We start from the raw sequence: 15,268 nt of genomic DNA, 5'->3' as shown, positions 1-15,268 counted from the left end.
ACCTGTGCAAAAAATAATCCGGAACGTGCCTCCTGATAGGTCTGATAGTGGTCTAGACTCAAGCTTTTCGATGGTCGAATTCTCACTTGCCCTCCTCTCTTGCAACAATTCAGCTCCGGGAATTGATGAAATCAAATTTAACTTGTTGAAAAACCTTCCGGATGCTGCAAAATTTCGCTTGTTAAATTTATTTAACCAATTCTTGGAGCATAACATTGTTCCCCAAGATTGGAGACAAGTGAGAGTCATTGCTATCCAAAAGCCCGGAAAACCAGCGTCTGATCCCAACTCTTACCGTCCAATAGCGATGTTGTCTTGTATACGCAAATTGATGGAGAAAATGATATTGTTTCGTTTGGACAAATGGGTAGAAACAAATGGTCTCCTTTCAGATACTCAATTTGGGTTTCGAAGGGGCAAAGGGACAAACGATTGCCTTGCTTTGCTGTCTTCAGAGATACAAATGGCGTACGCAAAACGTGAGCAAATGGCTTCAGTGTTTCTAGACATAAAGGGAGCTTTTGATGCAGTCTCAATAGAGGTTTTGTCAGACAAGTTGCACTCCCGGGGTCTGCCTCCTCTATTGAACAACATCTTATACAGCTTACTTTGTGAGAAACATTTGAACTTTGCTCACGGAGATTTTGCAGTTAGAAGAACATCTTACATGGGCCTCCCACAGGGTTCATGTTTGAGTCCACTTTTGTACAACTTTTATGTGAGTGACATCGACAGCTGTCTCTCTGAAGGCTGCACTCTAAGACAACTTGCAGATGACGGAGTAGTGTCTGTCACAGGATCTACTGAGTCTCATCTGCACAGGCCTTTACAAGATACTTTAGACAGATTGTCTTCCTGGGCTTTGGGGCTTGGGATTGAGTTTTCCCCTCAGAAAACGGAAATGGTTGTTTTCTCTAAGAAACGTAGACCTGCTCAACCTAAGCTTCAACTCCTAGGCAGAACGATCACTCAATCGAGGAGTTTCAAGTATCTTGGGGTTTGGTTTGATTCCAAGTGTACCTGGAGAGCCCACATTGAGTATCTGAAAGGAAAATGCCAACAAAGAATCAATTTTCTCCGATCAATTACTGGCACCTGGTGGGGAGCCCATCCAGAAGATCTTATCAAATTGTATCGAACAACTATTCTATCCGTTATGGAATATGGTAGCTTCTGTTTCCAGTCAGCTGCCAAAACTCACCTCATCAAACTAGAGCGTATCCAATACCGTTGTCTCCGTATCGCTTTGGGCTGTATGCCCTCAACACACAACATGAGTCTTGAAGTTTTGGCAGGAATACTCCCTTTGAAAGATCGATTCAATTTACTATCACTTCGGTTCCTCATCAGGTGTGAGGTCATGAACCCATTGGTGATTGTAAATTTCGAAAGGTTACTTGAGCAAAATGTTCAAACCAGATTTATGTCTATATACCATATCCTCATGTCAATGCAGGTAAACCCTTCTTCGTATTCTCCAACTCGTGTTTGTAGCCCAGACTACGATCATTCTTCTGTCCAGTTTGATTTGTCTATGCAGCAGGAAATTCGTGGAATCCCGGATCCGCATCGTCCTCTTCTGATTCCAAGAATTTTCGAAGCTAAATATAGACACGTCGATGCTGATAAAATGTACTTTACCGATGGATCACTTATAGAGGAAACAACAGGATTTGGAGTGTTCAACGAAATATCCAGCGCATCTCACAGTCTCCAGTCACCATGCTCTGTATATGTTGCAGAGTTAGCAGCTATTCACTGGGCTTTGAATAGTATCGCCACACGACCTATTGAACACTACTATATTATAACTGATAGTCTCAGCTCTGTTGAAGCAATCCGCTCTATAAAACCAGGAAAATTCACGCCGTACTTCCTCGAAATGATACGAGATATATTGACCACTTTATCAAGACGTTGCTTTTCTATCACCTTTATCTGGGTCCCCTCACATTGCTCAATAGCAGGCAATGAGAGGGCAGATTCCCTTGCAAAAGTGGGTGCGATGGAAGGCAACATTTACCAGCGTGAAATCGTATTCAACGAATTTTACTTCTTGGCTCGAAGAAACTCTCTTGTCAACTGGCAGCGTAGATGGGACGAGGATGAGTTGGGTCGGTGGTTCCACTCGATTATCCCAAAGGTAAGCCTTAAACCCTGGTTTAATAGATTGAACCTGACTCGGGATTTTATTCGTATATTTTCCCGTCTCATGTCCAATCATTATTCCATGAATGCGGTACTCTATCGTTTAAATATTGCTGGCAGCAATTTATGCGGATGTGGTCTAGGTTACCATGACATCGAGCATATTGTTTGGTCGTGTGAGGACCACCTATTCGCCAGAGCGAACTTTATAGATTCCCTTCGGGCCCGAGGAAAACCACCCGACGTTCCAGTGAGGGATGTATTAGGTATGATGGACTTGGACTATATGTTCGAGATATACCTTTTCCTAAAAGCTATCGATCTTCGACTATAATTCTCTTTATTTTCATATTTCCCTTTCTATCTTTCTTTTTCTTCAAAAAAAAAAAAGTGAACTAGATCTAAGTACACAATTGTAATCAAACAAAACGAGTTTGGCTCCTTAAAGCCTAAAGGTATGAGCCGTTTCAAATAAATAATTTACAAAAAAAAAAAAAAAAATCATTTTATGATTTTCTTTGTTTTAATATTCAATTTATTATTTTGATTTAAAACACCAACTGGTATTTTTATACTGTTCTTTTTCTTTTTGTATTATTCTTTCCCTTACTGTACCATCTTATATTACATTATATTTTCATACACTACGTTTTATTACATTATACTCTAGTTAATAATGTTATAATTTATGATTTCATTTTATATTACATTTTATCATTCTATATCATCTCACTTTCAGAACGTCACAAGAAAAAAATATAGATTCAACTCTAACAAATTGAATGAGTATATTTATGTAAAGGAAATAAATATAATCATCAAACCAGTTGCGAAATATACTTTAATATTTTTTCAATTTGAATTATGATTTATATTTATGGTAGCATAGTGTTAATTATATGTGTATAATTTCATTTTATAATTTTTTTTTAAGTCAGTCAATTGGGGAACATAATCATATTAGTTACAGAATTATCAGTCTGAATGCGGAAAACTTGAGGAACTGCTGAATTTATGTAATTGATTATATCGATTGTATATCATATTATGTCACTTTTTGATTGATTGTTTTTATTTTTCAGGTGAACAAATAATTTCTTTAATATACACAATCATACTTATAATATATTATACAATTCTTTTCAGTTTCAGCCCACATTCATTTAACATGTATTTTGGATTTTTTCTCAGATGATGTTTGCTCAAAACTCTTAAACTCTTTGCTCTTAAACATTTTCAATCTATTTTGTACATAAAAGAGTTCTTCTTATTTCATAAGAAAACAATTCACAATGCAAACACTTTTTTTTTATATCATCTAAGTAGTATGATTTTTTCAGCATCATCTGTCATTGCTGCTTAAAAGCACAAGGAGTAATGGTTCATCGGTAATCCTTAGGGTTATGCGCTAAATTTAGTTAATTTTATAGGAATTTTAAGCTGAGGCGAATCACTTTTATTTATAGAATCTATTGTAGAACAGAATTTACGGGCGCAACTATTTTTTGCTCCCTTGTTTATGTATCAAATAGCGTTTTTATAAAACATAAATTGTATATATCAGTATATTTTCATGTCACATAATATGTTCTATCAATTTTATCATAAATTTCACACCTTAAGTCAGTTTAGCGATTTGGAAATACCTGGCAATTTTTCATGAATTCTTAGTAATACTTTTTCATTTTTCAGATAACTAGGTCATCGTTACTGCCATTATAAAATAAAAATATGTAGATAAGTTATAATCTTTATTCAGGACGTCTTATATATTATTTTTTAGCAGTTCCTGCTTATATGTATATTATATTATTTTAATATTGCATTGTATGATATTCATTCTATATTATATCATTTCATATTATCAACATTTCATATGCAGCGGCAAATTCAGTTTGTTTTACATACAATATTTTAGGAACATCAATAAGGATCTTCATTCTTCAAACAAACTGGGACGCCAATTTGAGTCCCCCCGATGTGTTGTTGTTGGATTTTTTAAATTTTTCATGTTGAATTATGGTGATTTATTCCATTTCCAGCTATCGACTTGAACATCGCCTGAAATATTCACCTCAGCAACGGATTCTTTTATTTTCAGATATTCATGGAATTTACAGTTTCAGTTATTAGTATACTTAAAAATTGTGCAGATTCTCTTTCCAGAGAATCTCACTATTTACATTAAATTATTCTAACAATACAATTTTCTTGAATTATTATTAGTAGAACGTGGTCATGTTTACTGTTCCTAGTTTTTGTACTTAAAATTCAAATATTTTGCTTCGCAATTTTTAAATACTTCAAAATTTGTTTATTTTAGATCAGATGGAAATGAATATGGCTATGATACTGGTTAAAGTCAGTTACAGCTAAAGGTAAGCTTAGTGTGTCTTGAGGTAAGTTTGGTATAAAGGTGAGATTATTCTGTTGTATAACTATTTTATTTTTTGATCATATGATATAAGAACGTTCAATCAGTTGCCAGCTGGGCAGGTATCTACACGTATGCGGAATACCTGTCGAAGATTCATAGCACTGAAAATGTTATGAATTTTATACGGTTGCGAAACTGTTTGCTCGTTCTACAAATAAGACAAACACATACACGAAATTCATTCATAACATGACAGTTCACACGAAGCCATGGTGTCGGGTATGTGCTAATTTGCATTGAAGATTGGCCGAACTTATAATTTAAAGAATGCAATTTAGTGCATACGTTGGCGAAACTGCGGTGAATCCGTGCACCCATGGTGGATTATCTACATACATACATACATACATACATGAGATTAAAATTGTGGATGGATTTTTTTTTAATAACCAGTTGAATTCGCAATTTCGTTACATTTTTTCGGGTTTATCCAGGAATTGAACGAGAAAGTGCAATTGCTGGTTCTGATGGTGAGTTATTTATTTTGTATTTTATATTGTTCAGGACTCTCTCACTCAATTTCAGATAAACAAACTCGAAGCATCGTATTTTATGACCAAAAATGATCATGTAACATAAGAAGGGCCGTTTGGTGGACGACTCCGAAAATTTACTCGGTCCGTATTCATTTAAGATTAAGATTTTCTTCAAAAGTTTTCTCAGTGCAATGCTAAATTTAAAAATAATTATGCTACCGCCCGGTGCGCGAAAGAGTGTGTATCCCAAAACCGGTCCGCTGAAATGAGCAAAACCGGGCCGCGTATACTCACTTATTGGTGCGTTTGCTCTAAGTTTGTTACTTCAATTTTTTTTTTAATCATAGGTTTGTTTATTAAGGCATTTTACTGATAAAGTTTAATTTTGCCGAGTGTATCACTTAATTAATCTATGTTAGTAGAAGGGGGAGCCGTAATAGTCGCGGCGACTCAACTGTTAGTTGTATACTAATTTAAGGAAGGGAAGGGGAGCATTTATGGTTCACTTTTGAAAACGTTTTTCCATCTGGACTCGGTGGTGGCTTCCTGTAGCTGTGGATACTGTAGCTACTCTTGATTGTCGTCTTTCTGGCCAGACTTCTGGTAGAGATTGTGGAACCCATTAGATGGTAGGTTGCTCTATTGAATAGATAAAATGAACATTAAAAGGGTACAAGCCCTCGATCGATCAAACCGTTCACACGTCCACACAACATGATCAATGTCGTGGTAGCCATCCCCACAAACACAAACATTGCTTGTAACTAGTTGTATACGAAACAAATGCGCGTCAAGCCGGCAGTGATTTGACATGAGCCGAGAAACCACGCGAATGAAATCGCGACTCATGTTGAAATGCTTAAACCATGCCTTCGTCGGAACCTTAGGGATAATCGTATGGAGCCAACGTCCCTTTGTGCCATCATCCCAGCTAGACTGCCAAGCGTTAATCGCTAAAGTGCGAGGTATTGAAAAATATTCATTGTAAGTTATAATCCTCTCAAAGATTTCACCTTGTAACGCGCCCACCTTAGCCAATGAGTCCGCCTTCTCATTGCCTTGTATAAGACAATGAGACGGGATCCAAGCTAAGGTAATCCTATACGAATTTTCGATCAAAGCGCCCAATAACCCTGAAATTTCCAGCAAGAAATGGGAAGAGCGCTTCATCAGTTTCATCGATCGAATTGCCTCAACGGAGCTGAGACTATCCGAGTAGATGAAATAGTGGTCTACGGGCAGTGTGCGAATGTGTTCCAAGGTGCAGTAAATAGCGGCTAGCTCAGCAGTGTAAACGGAGCATGGCTCTCGAAGCTTGAACGAAGCTTCAAAGCCCTCATTATACACTGCGAAGCCAGTCGCGTTGTCGATTCTAGAACCATCCATAAAGAACATTTTTAAAGGATCAATTTCACGTACTTTTGAAGCAAAGATTGAAGGAATGATGTTGGGTCGGACGTGATCTGGTATTCCACGGATGTCAGCGGTCATGGACAGATCGAATCTTATCAAGGAACTGCTACTCGGGTAAAAGTGACTCGTGTCCGAATTTAATAAAGAAGGATTTATTTCTAATTGACTAAAAGTTTTATAATCATTTACATATTTTACTTGCGAATTAATATTCATAAGCCTTTTCAAATTTTCTATCACCAAAGGATTCATAGTTTCACTTCGAATTAGGAAACGTAGCGATAAATCGAAGAATCGATTTTTCAACGGCATTACTCCCGCCAGTACTTCGAGACACATCGTATGTGTCGACTGCATACAACCCATGGCAATACGCAAACAACGATACTGTATTCGTTCTAGTTTAATCAAGTGGGTATCCGCGGCGGACCCAAAGCAAAAGCTTCCGTATTCTATGACCGACAGTATCGTTGTTTGGTATAACCTGATGAGGTCCTGTGGATGAGCACCCCACCAGGTTCCAGTAATCGTTCGAAGAAAATTGATTCTCTTTTGGCATTTTTGAGTCAAGTACCTAATATGTTTTCCCCAGAGGCATTTAGAGTCGAACCAGACACCCAAATATTTAAAACTAAGAGATTGAGTTAGAGTTCTACCCATCATAAGGAGCTCTATTTGAGGAGGGGAATGCTTCCTTGAAAAAACTACTAACTCGGTTTTACAAGATGAAAACTCGATACCTAGATTCCTGGCCCAATGTGATAAGTTATTTAGTGTTTCTTGCAAAGGAGGTTTTATTTGAGTGTCTGTTTTACCTGTGATGTGAACAACACAGTCATCCGCAAGCTGTCGTAGCGTGCAATTTTGTGCGATACAAGCATCGATTTCTCGGATATAAAAGTTGTATAGCAGGGGGCTTAAACATGAGCCTTGGGGTAGACCCATGTAACTAACGCGTTCAACGTTGGTTTCTCCATGACTAAAATGCATGATTTTTTCAGACAACAGGTTGTATAGAAAATTGTTCAATATTGGTGAAAGTCCGCAAGAGTTAAGATTACTTGATAGCACTTCTATGGACACCGAATCGAATGCCCCTTTGATGTCCAGAAATACTGCCCCCATCTGCTCTTTTTTGGGCAAACGCCAATTGAATGTCTGATGAAAGTAATGCTAGACAGTCGTTCGTACCCTTGCCTCTACGGAATCCAAATTGTGTACTTGACAACAGGTTGTTTGATTCAACCCATTTATCCAGCCGAAAGAGAATCATTTTTCGAGCAATTTCCGGAGACACGAGAGCATCGCAATCGGCCTATACGAATTGTATTCAGAAGCTGGTTTTCCCGGTTTTTGGATGGCGATGACTTTCACTTGTCTCCAGTCATGCGGAACAATGTTCAGCTCCAAACACTTATTGAATAAATTCAACAAGCGTTTTTTAGCGGTATCTGGCAGATTCTTCAACAAGTTGAATTTGATTCTATCCAGTCCGGGAGCTGAATTGTTGCAAGACCAGAGCGCAAGTGAAAGTTCGACAATCGAGAATTGATCCTCTGATTCGGAACTATTCTCTGTATCCCGATAGTGTTTCTGAGCTGGTGCTGCGTCCGGGCAGACCTTTTTCGCGAACTGTGTCAGCCATCGACTCGAGCTTTCCTCACTTTCGTTCGTGGGAGTGTGATTACGCATGTTTCGTGCTGTTTGCCAAAGTGTGCGCAGAGACGTTTCTCGAGATAACCCATCAACGAATCGCCGCCAGTACCCACGTTTCTTGCCCCTGATCAAGTTCTTGAACTTGCGTTCCAAGGCCAAGTAACGTTGGAACTTCTCTGGCAATCCGGTTCTGCGAAACTCGACAAACGCCTTGCACTTTTCTCCTCGTGCACGTGAGCAGTCTCCATCCCACCACGGAGTGGGAGGCCGTTTTTGTATCGTCGAATTCACATTCCGTCTGACCTGTGCCCCGATTGCACAGTCCACAATTGTCCCGGAAATGAAACTGTACTCTGCCTCCGGAGGCAGTTCGTCCGTTGAGTCGATGGCTTCAATGACACCCGATGCATACTTTTTCCAATCTATATTCCTTGTGAGGTCATAAGGAATATTGATTTCTTCGAGTGGACTACGACCACTGATGATAGAAATATTGATAGGCAAATGATCGCTTCCCTGAGGGTCTTGGATTACCTTCCACGTACAATCCAAGCTCAGAGAGGAAGAAGCTAGAGAAAGGTCTAAAATACTATGCTGTGATTGGGATCCATTAATTCGAGTCACTTCCCCATTGTTTAAGACAGTCATGTTGAAGTCGTCGCACAGCTCATAAATAATGTTAGCACGATCATCATCACGTGAGCTACCCCAGCCCACGCCATGGGAGTTGAAATCTCCCAGAACTTCAATTTTTGATAAGTATAAAAATTATCCTGTAGTTGGATTACAGTGAGGGGCAAAATAAAGTGTCCAAATTATTTTTTTTTCAATTTCTTTTATTTTTCTGGTTAAAATTCAACGAAAACACATCGTAATCATTTTTAAAATATTGTTTATTATGTTCTTTTCAATTTTCGTTAATGTTGCGCTGGAAAAAAAAGAAAGTTTTTCTGATAGATAAAAAACAGTTAATATTCCAAAAAAACAGGGGCAAAATAAAGTGTCCAGATCAGTACAGCTTCAAATAATTCAAACTGAAGGCAAACAAGGACGATTTAATAATGGGTATGGCCTCCTTCAGCCTTCAACACCTCCTGCAAGCGCTTCGGCACACTTTCAACAAGATTGTGCAAGTGTTGTGGGTCGAGTTCCTCCCACGCATGCTCCATGGCATCAAAATAAGTATTTTTAATTTGTCACACCAGTCTTATCAATCAGAGCATCGAGGATGGCCCACAGATTTTCGATGGGGTTCAGATCAGGACTTTGTGAAGGCTATTCAAGGGGTTTGATGTGTCAGGAACGGGAAAATGACGTCATCAGATTGGCCGTATGCTTCGGATCGTTATTCTGCTGTAAAACGAAGCGCTCTCCGAGGCCCGTCTTGATGAGGGATACCTCGAGGTTTTCCGGCTGGACATTGCAATATGCAGCTGTCATGGTTCCATCAATTTTTACCAAATTTTTACCACCCCACTCCAAGAAAAGCACCCCCACACCATCACATTCCTTCCTCCGTGCTTGACTGTTCCTTGGATATGGCGGTCTTGGAGCTCCTCACCCGACTTGCGCCACATATGATCCCGCTTCTTCCGGTTGAATAGCTCAAATTTGGATTCGTCGGCCCACAACAATGTTTTCCTCTGAATCAAAGCAATCGAAAGATTCCTTTTAATTCAACCACGGTAAATGAAAAGTTCAGATACCGGTATTTCGATAGCAACTTACTATTTTCTTCAGTAAGCGTTTTCGATTGGTATCGAGCACGGAGCAACGGACAAAGTAACGTGATGGTGTGGGGGTGCTTTTCTTGGGGTGGGGTGAGCAATTTGGTAAAAATTGACGGAATCATGACAGCTGAGTCATATTGCAGTATCCTGCCGGAAAACCTCGAGGTATCCCTCATCAAGACGGGCCTCGGAGAGCGCTTCGTTTTACAGCAGAATAACGATCCGAAGCATACGGCCAATCTGATGACGTCATTTTCCCGTTCCTGCCACACCAAACCCCTTGAATGGCCTTCACAAAGTCCTGATCTGAACCCCATCGAAAATCTGTGGGCCATCCTCGATGCTCTGATTGATAAGACTGGTGTGACAAATTAAAAATACTTATTTTGATGCCATGGAGCATGCGTGGGAGGAACTCGACCCACAACACTTGCACAATCTTGTTGAAAGTGTGCCGAAGCGCTTGCAGGAGGTGTTGAAGGCTGAAGGAGGCCATACCCATTATTAAATCGTTCTTGTTTGCCTTCAGTTTGAATTATTTGAAGCTGTACTGATCTGGACACTTTATTTTGCCCCTGTTTTTTTTGGAATATTACCTGTTTTTTATCTATCAGAAAAACTTTCTTTTTTTTTCCAGCGCAACATTAACAAAAATTGAAAAGAACATAATAAACAATATTTTAAAAATGATTACGATGTGTTTTCGTTGAATTTTAACCAGAAAAATAAAAGAAATTGAAAAAAAATAATTTGGACACTTTATTTTGCCCCTCACTGTATATTAGGTGTAATCATCATTTGGAGTTCAAAAACAGTCAATTGACCGCCTCCGATACGTTTAGTGTTAAACCCAATATTTTTCTTTATTCTTCCCTATTTGGCAGCGTGAAATAAAAAAAAAAAAAAAAATTGAATCTATCGTATCAGTTTATTGAAGCAAAAGAAACTAACACATAAATCTACTGTGTAGCGGCAACCTTATCTTTATCATCATTCGTCACTTCAACCGCTTTACTTTCTTCCTCATTTTGCGCTGGCACTTGAGCTACATCGTCCACTCGATAGGTGATAAAAGCAGGGGATTTCGGTGGCATCCAATCCGGAACGATCTTCTCGTGCAATCTCCAAACGCCATACTCATTCGAGAGATGTTTCTCGAAAACCACGTACTCCAGGCAATCCTTGGCCAGTGTTTCACTGCCATGCATGAGCCGACCGAACCGATCGTAAATGGCCAACATCTGCTGGGTATGGAATCTTACGGTGACCTGAGCGAAGATATTCTCTTTGGTAATCACATCGGTGCACCTGGCATGCACGACGTGTGGTGGCTCCAGAGATTTCAGGAATTTCCATCTGATCGTTTTGTCTTTGATGTTGTGCATCATTTCCGGATAGGCCCTTTCTGTAACTACTTCTCGCAACAGATATTTGTTCTTTTCGGCCAGAATTGTGTGCGCTTTCACATACAAATCTTGAGCCTCATGTGCAAAATCTTTGGATTCAAAATCCTCATCATAGTTCCGAATCTTGCGGATAGCCATCATTGATTTGACTTTCTTCTCTGCTAGCTCAAATTTCTGCTTAGCACCTTCTTTGGACACTGCAGACATTTTACCATCACCCTCCGGAGGAATGTACGGTTCGAATACGCCCCCGGTGCAGCTGATGTAGAAAGGCCGTTCCATCCACGGTCTCGGCGGAAGCATTCCGCGTTCTTTCATTCGCGTTTTTATTTGTTCCTGGCTCATATCTTCGACTCGCTCGTTCATGTTCGGAATATCCACCTTGATAAATTTTTGTTTACGCAATCCTTTCCACTGTGGGTCCCAGTGTTTAGTTCGCCGGTGCCGTACCTGCTGATGGGCGATTGCATTTTGGATGCAAGGGGCTAGAAATCCATTTGATGTTAGCTGAAATATCCCGGACTTAGTAAAACATTTGAGAAAGAAAAATAAACATCAAACACCTGTAAAAAATGAATTCCCGCACTTCTTAACGCCGTAATCGATGCCATGATTTTTCCAGAGACGGCCGATTGTAGTGCTCGCTCGGTCTTTTCCGTCTTTTCAGCCTTTTGCCGAACCGGTTTTGTTTTGGTGAATTTTGAACCGATTTCGAAGTCTCCGAGTCAGAATTTTCGAAGATCAGGGCTGTACACCAAAAAGTCTACACACTTTCCAAAACAATCCAATTTAAAAATTAAGATTAAGATATTATTGAGCCCTTAAAGCCTCCCCGCATACGTAAATACTAGTGAACCTATATATAAGAGAAGTGACATCTGAAACACGAAATTCCAATCGAGCAAAAGAACTGTCAAAATCGATTCCAATCGATCCGAGCATTTTGTCGCAGAGCTTTTACCTTTCTTATTGAAAACTCACCCAAGGAAGGTATTGTGATTGTTGTTATAGTTGAAACATATAATATTTTAGCTAGTCATATGAATTTATGATTAGGTGCAATTTTTTTTCAATGCTTTGGTGAATCGTGTTTCTAGTTAGAAAACTAACTGATTATTAACGAAATTCAAGTCATTCATACCGTTTATCGCGATCCTTCGCGCATCGAGTTCAATGTTGTTTTGTTGGATTGAAGGAGCGTTCACTTTAGAGCTTGAACATTGAGCCAGAGAACAGTGCTGGGGATTTTTTTGTCCAAGATTTCGGCGATGTTGCCACATATTTTATTTAAAGAGGGATCAGATGTCGCTTCTCTTATATGAAGGTTCACTAGTAAATACCATATGCTGAATCATCCGTATTATTCTCTTCTGATAACATTAATAGTAACGTGCGTATCGCGTCATGATTAAATGTGTCTCTGCTTAAATGGAAAAAAATATTATTTCTGGAAGATTCAAAAAATCTTCTAAATACCGAATTGATAAATTTAGCAACCCGCTGGAATGATAAAAAACTATCCCTGGAAGATACAATTAACGGTCCTAAAATTAAATTGAGGTTTTTTGCAACACGCCCCGAGTTCTCTGCTGTCACGTGACAACACGTAACACACGTGGTTGAATTCGTGAAAAAAATCCCCTGGCTGAATTCGGGTCAATCTCGTGGAGCTCGAAATGGGAAAGGTCGGATCAATAGGCGGTGCCAGCTTCGCAGGAAATGGTGAGTAACCTTAAATATTCATTAATTACTTATGAGCGAAATTAATGCTCCTTCCAAAATAATTTTTTTTCAGGGGCTCTTAAGCAATTGGAAGCCGCGGAAGGTCACAGGAGGAAGATGGAAACCTAGCGAGATATGGCATTCCATCGCCGGGGAAGCAAAGCCGCGGAGCAACCACAGCGTCAAACTACAGTTGGATCGCACGGCCGTGGCTAAACTCAGTATTTGTGGAAACTTGTGTTCGGATAGAACCACCGACGAACGGTCGGATGGTTATTTTGTGAAAGTGCAATTGAAAAGTTTTTCTTTTTTGGCAAAATTGTGAATTGTGTTAGCTACAAAAAGATTCAAATAAAAAATAATGTGTAAAATCATGTTTTTTTTATCCGAAAATTTATTTTAAATTAGATTGAATAACCAAAACCCCAGTATGATTTTGAATATTATAATTTTAAGTTCACGATATGCTGTATCGTTATCATTTTATGATTGGATCATTAACTTAAGATAACACGTATGATCGACTCGTTTTAGGACGTGTAGAAAAAGGCAAAAAAAATGAATGGTTACTCTACTTAACGACCCGTTCCCTGTATCGTAAAGTGAGTCCAAACGATTCCATTTCATGAAAAAATGATAAGAATTATCTTAGATTAATAATCCAAAACTATAGAAGTAATCTTTTGGGTGTCTTGGGAAGAAGATAATGGGAATAGTCACTGTATAATACTGGTTCATGCGGGTCGTCCACATTCGGCAGCTTGAATTGCTATTTCGGTTGCTGAGACTTTTGTTTACATTTAGAACCAAGGTGGGTATATATAGTGATATAGTGATCTAGTAACCTTGTTTAGAACTAGACTGCGAGATGCATGTCTCAAGTCTCCCTACGATTATGGGACACCTACTGCAACTGAGATGTAAACATAAACAAGTCATAGCAACTGGAATCGCATTTCAGGATGCCGAGTGTGGCGAGGTTTGCGGCGTGTTCGTAAATTGATTTTTTTTTCTATCGAAGTGATTTATTCTATCGATGCTGGCGTTCGTAAATTATAAACAAACGTACGCAAAAGGATGGTAAGGACATCTACCAAAAAATAATCGATGCATCACCCAAAATCAGTTATTTACGAACACGCCGTTCATAGTTCAAAGTAATTTTTACGGCGTGTTCGTTTATTGATTTTGTGGGTGATGTCAAATCAGCTTCCAATGCTTTTGCATAGTTTGTTTAATTAACGAACACCAGCATCGATAGAAAAAATCACTTCGATAGAAAAAATCAATTTACGAAAACGCCGTTAATTACTCGCGTGAGCTTTCATTACGTTGAATGAAACAGAAACACCAAACCGAGAATAACGCTTCTGAAATTTGAAGAGTATTTTTCAAATCCTATTCCCAAGTAAACATAAGCACTAAAACATAGCCCTTAAGCAATACTATATTCCCATATATAACTCTGAATTAATGCTTGTTTTGCACTATATGCGTATATAGTGCAGATTTAATGCTAAAAAGGCGAAATACCAGGCTGAATAAATGCTATCACAACATAGCCTTTAATAAGCATTACAAATGCTGAATTAGAGCATCATCAAAACGTCATTTTTCGCCAGCCGTTTAAAAGCATTAACAATGCATACTTAGTTCATCTGTGCTTAGAACACCTTTTTTTAATTTTTCAATTGATTGATTGTGATTGATGTGAAGCGGAAATTTAATTCAAAAAATAAATTCATTATTTACAACATCAATCAACCAGCTGAATGAAGGATTATGCCTGCTTAATGAAGGGTTCTATGAAATGAGAGTGATTATAATTGAATTATGAATTACATTTGACGAGTCTCGAACCGGTTAGCTATTCGACTTTGCTTGCGCTTGCAGCGTTTGCTCATAAGCGGGCCATAGACTACACAAATCCCGAATAGAAAAACATTATGAAAAAACCATGGATTTTATTTTCACTTTACCGAGGATTTCATGGTTGAGACCATGAATATTACGATACATGAAACCATGATTTTACTGTTGAACTCATTGTTTTCGACCATGGTATTCATGGTTTTGGCCAAAATTATCATGAAAAAAGGGGGTTGTTAAGCAACTTAACAATGAAAAAATCAACTTTTCCCCATACATTTCAGAACACAAAACTATATAATTTATGGTTATTACAGCTTCCAGTTTTCCTCAAGGGAACTGTAGGGACGCGCCCCTCGGCGACCGCCTCACCTGTGAATGTGATAACCTTGGTTCATGAGAGTGTGGGAA

At 38.8% G+C, this 15,268-nt stretch overlaps 1 protein-coding gene across 1 annotated transcript; it reads right to left on the bottom strand.

The window, feature by feature from the left end:
- Positions 1-10,769: 10,769 nt before the first annotated feature.
- On the bottom strand, positions 10,770-11,962 carry LOC129755291 (probable 39S ribosomal protein L45, mitochondrial). Its single transcript, XM_055751713.1, has 2 exons — positions 11,830-11,962; positions 10,770-11,773 (listed from the first exon to the last, which is right to left on the bottom strand). The coding sequence occupies exons 1-2, from the start codon at positions 11,875-11,877 to the stop codon at positions 10,820-10,822; spliced, it is 1,002 nt and encodes a 333-aa protein (XP_055607688.1). The 5' UTR covers positions 11,878-11,962; the 3' UTR covers positions 10,770-10,819.
- Positions 11,963-15,268: the final 3,306 nt, after the last annotated feature.

The sequence above is a fragment of the Uranotaenia lowii genome, chromosome 3, assembly GCF_029784155.1.
Source record: "Uranotaenia lowii strain MFRU-FL chromosome 3, ASM2978415v1, whole genome shotgun sequence".
Taxonomy (NCBI): Eukaryota; Metazoa; Arthropoda; class Insecta; order Diptera; family Culicidae; genus Uranotaenia; species Uranotaenia lowii.
Note: the sequence above shows the minus strand (reverse complement) of the source record. Positions and strands in the feature narration are given on the sequence as shown.